The sequence below is a fragment of the Octopus bimaculoides genome, chromosome 7 (genome assembly GCF_001194135.2).
Source record: "Octopus bimaculoides isolate UCB-OBI-ISO-001 chromosome 7, ASM119413v2, whole genome shotgun sequence".
Taxonomy (NCBI): domain Eukaryota; kingdom Metazoa; phylum Mollusca; class Cephalopoda; order Octopoda; family Octopodidae; genus Octopus; species Octopus bimaculoides.
Window position 1 is genome coordinate 19,688,644 of NC_068987.1, and position 2,012 is coordinate 19,690,655.

Here is a 2,012-nt window from a genome sequence, read left to right on the forward strand (position 1 = left end):
ATATATATATATATATATATATATATATATATAATCATAGGCTTTTGTGGCTTTCATCAACAAAATTTTACTCACAAAATATTGATTAATCCAAAGCTAGAGATGGGGACACTTGCACAAGGTCCCATAGTGGAATTGAACTTACAACCATGTCGTAAAATGAACCAGTAACCACACAGCTATGTCTGTAAGAATTAGAGAAGAAAAGAAAGTAAAGTAAGTACGGAATGCCTACCTTATTTTATTGGAGCAGTATTTCACCGGTTGGGAAGTATTAATATATACAACACGCTGGTTTGTGGGCTCAACTTCTTCCGTTGTTTCTGACTCTGGTACATCGTGCATGGATTGATATGCTGAAAGATAAATGTAAAGAAAAAGGTCACTCTAAGAATAAAGAAAATATCTTTCTTTCTTTCAAACTAGGCACAAGGCCAATTTTATATAAAATTATTTATTACTCTTTGCACACCGGTCAACAAAGGGATAAGCAGAACTATGAGTAAAATCCATCTCAGCTATGATCAGGAGTCTATACTCTAATCACTGGACTACATGCCTTCATATACAGAACCAGTGTCGAATTAACCCTTTCAGTTTAAGGCTGAAGGGTATGGTATGAGAGAAAAGGAGAGGGAGAGAGAATGAGAGTGAAAGAGGGAAGGAAAGAGTTGGCTACTATAGCTAACAGGATGAGCAGCCACAGAGAAGCTTTCTCACTGGCCAATAGGTTAATTTTTGTCGAGGTATAAGTAGGACAGTATTACATATATCGCAGTTGGTACTAAAGAAAGGAGTATAAGAACATCAAAAAATATCTCAACTAAATTACTACACGTACACCAGCTTGAGGCAGCAGCAGATCCTGTATGTGGTTACTCAACCTATTAAAAACAGCAGCCAAGTTTCCCCTAAATTATACCTTAATACTTAAAAAAAGATGATAGCTAAGACTGCATTAATATTAAATGCCTGCATATAGTATTAGATGTGTGAAAACAAAGTGAGATGGTCATCTTTGAAACACTTGATCACAAGTTGGTTCAATCGGAGCTGACCGAGATAAGCAGCAATAATTGTTGCAACTCCTCGTATAGCTAAACTATTTTGTAGGAAGAGTGCAGTTCGTCATGGTGGGGGTAACTAATTGCGAACCACTCACTCAACAGTAACCCCTTGGCATTAAAACCGGCCATATTTGGTTCAAATATTCTACCTTGCTTTATGTTCAAATTGACCAGATCTGGCCTCTCACACCTACCCTACAATGTCATTCTAGAAATACACAATCACACCATCAAAATCTCAAAGCTACAAGATGATGCATGATTAATTCAAAACAATGTGAATAAATAAGCATTACATTTGACAGAGTAATGTGAATGCTAAAAAGATTAAATTTGCTCATGCTGTTGATGATGTACACAATTATTATGGTGATATCAATAGATATCTACAATTACTATTAACTACAGTATCATCATTATAAAATACAGATGTGGCTGTGAGGTAAGAAATTTGCTTCCCCACTTCATCGTCCTGAGATCTGTTCCACTTCATGGTACATTGGGCAAATGTCTTCTAGTGTAGCCTTGGGGTGACCAAAGCCTTGTAAGTGGATTTCATAAATGGAAACTGAAAGAAGCTTGTCGTGTATATATATATATATATATATATATATATATATATCTACTTCGTTTCTGGATTTGGTTCGGAAGATTCTTTATGTGAGTTCGTGTGTTGAAGCATATTTTGTGTCTGGGGAAAGTCTTTCTCTTTTAGTGTCTTATTTAACACACACACACACTGGTAAGGTTTCCATTCATTTATTTTTCCTAAAATTTTTGTTGTGTCTTGCAACTTTTTCAATAGTCATTGACAGTGTTAACCGAGCTGTATTCTCGGATAGCCAATGACTATAGAAAAGGTAGCAAGATGCAACAAACATTTTAGGAAAAGTAAATAAGTGAATGAGTGGAAATTTTACCAGTGAGTATGTTAAATAATAAGGC

The 2,012-nt window shown here is 35.4% G+C and overlaps 1 protein-coding gene across 10 annotated transcripts in view; it reads right to left on the bottom strand.

Annotated features, from left to right (window-relative positions):
- LOC106872891 (probable phospholipid-transporting ATPase IA) overlaps window positions 1-2,012 on the bottom strand; it is a 427,279-nt gene that overhangs the window by 191,083 nt on the left and 234,184 nt on the right. For all 10 annotated transcript variants that reach the window (XM_014920050.2, XM_052969323.1, XM_014920053.2 and 7 more), the window contains one exon: window positions 236-356. In XM_014920050.2, coding sequence (XP_014775536.1) covers window positions 236-356 — 121 coding nt within the window. The remainder of the gene's footprint in view (window positions 1-235; window positions 357-2,012) is intronic.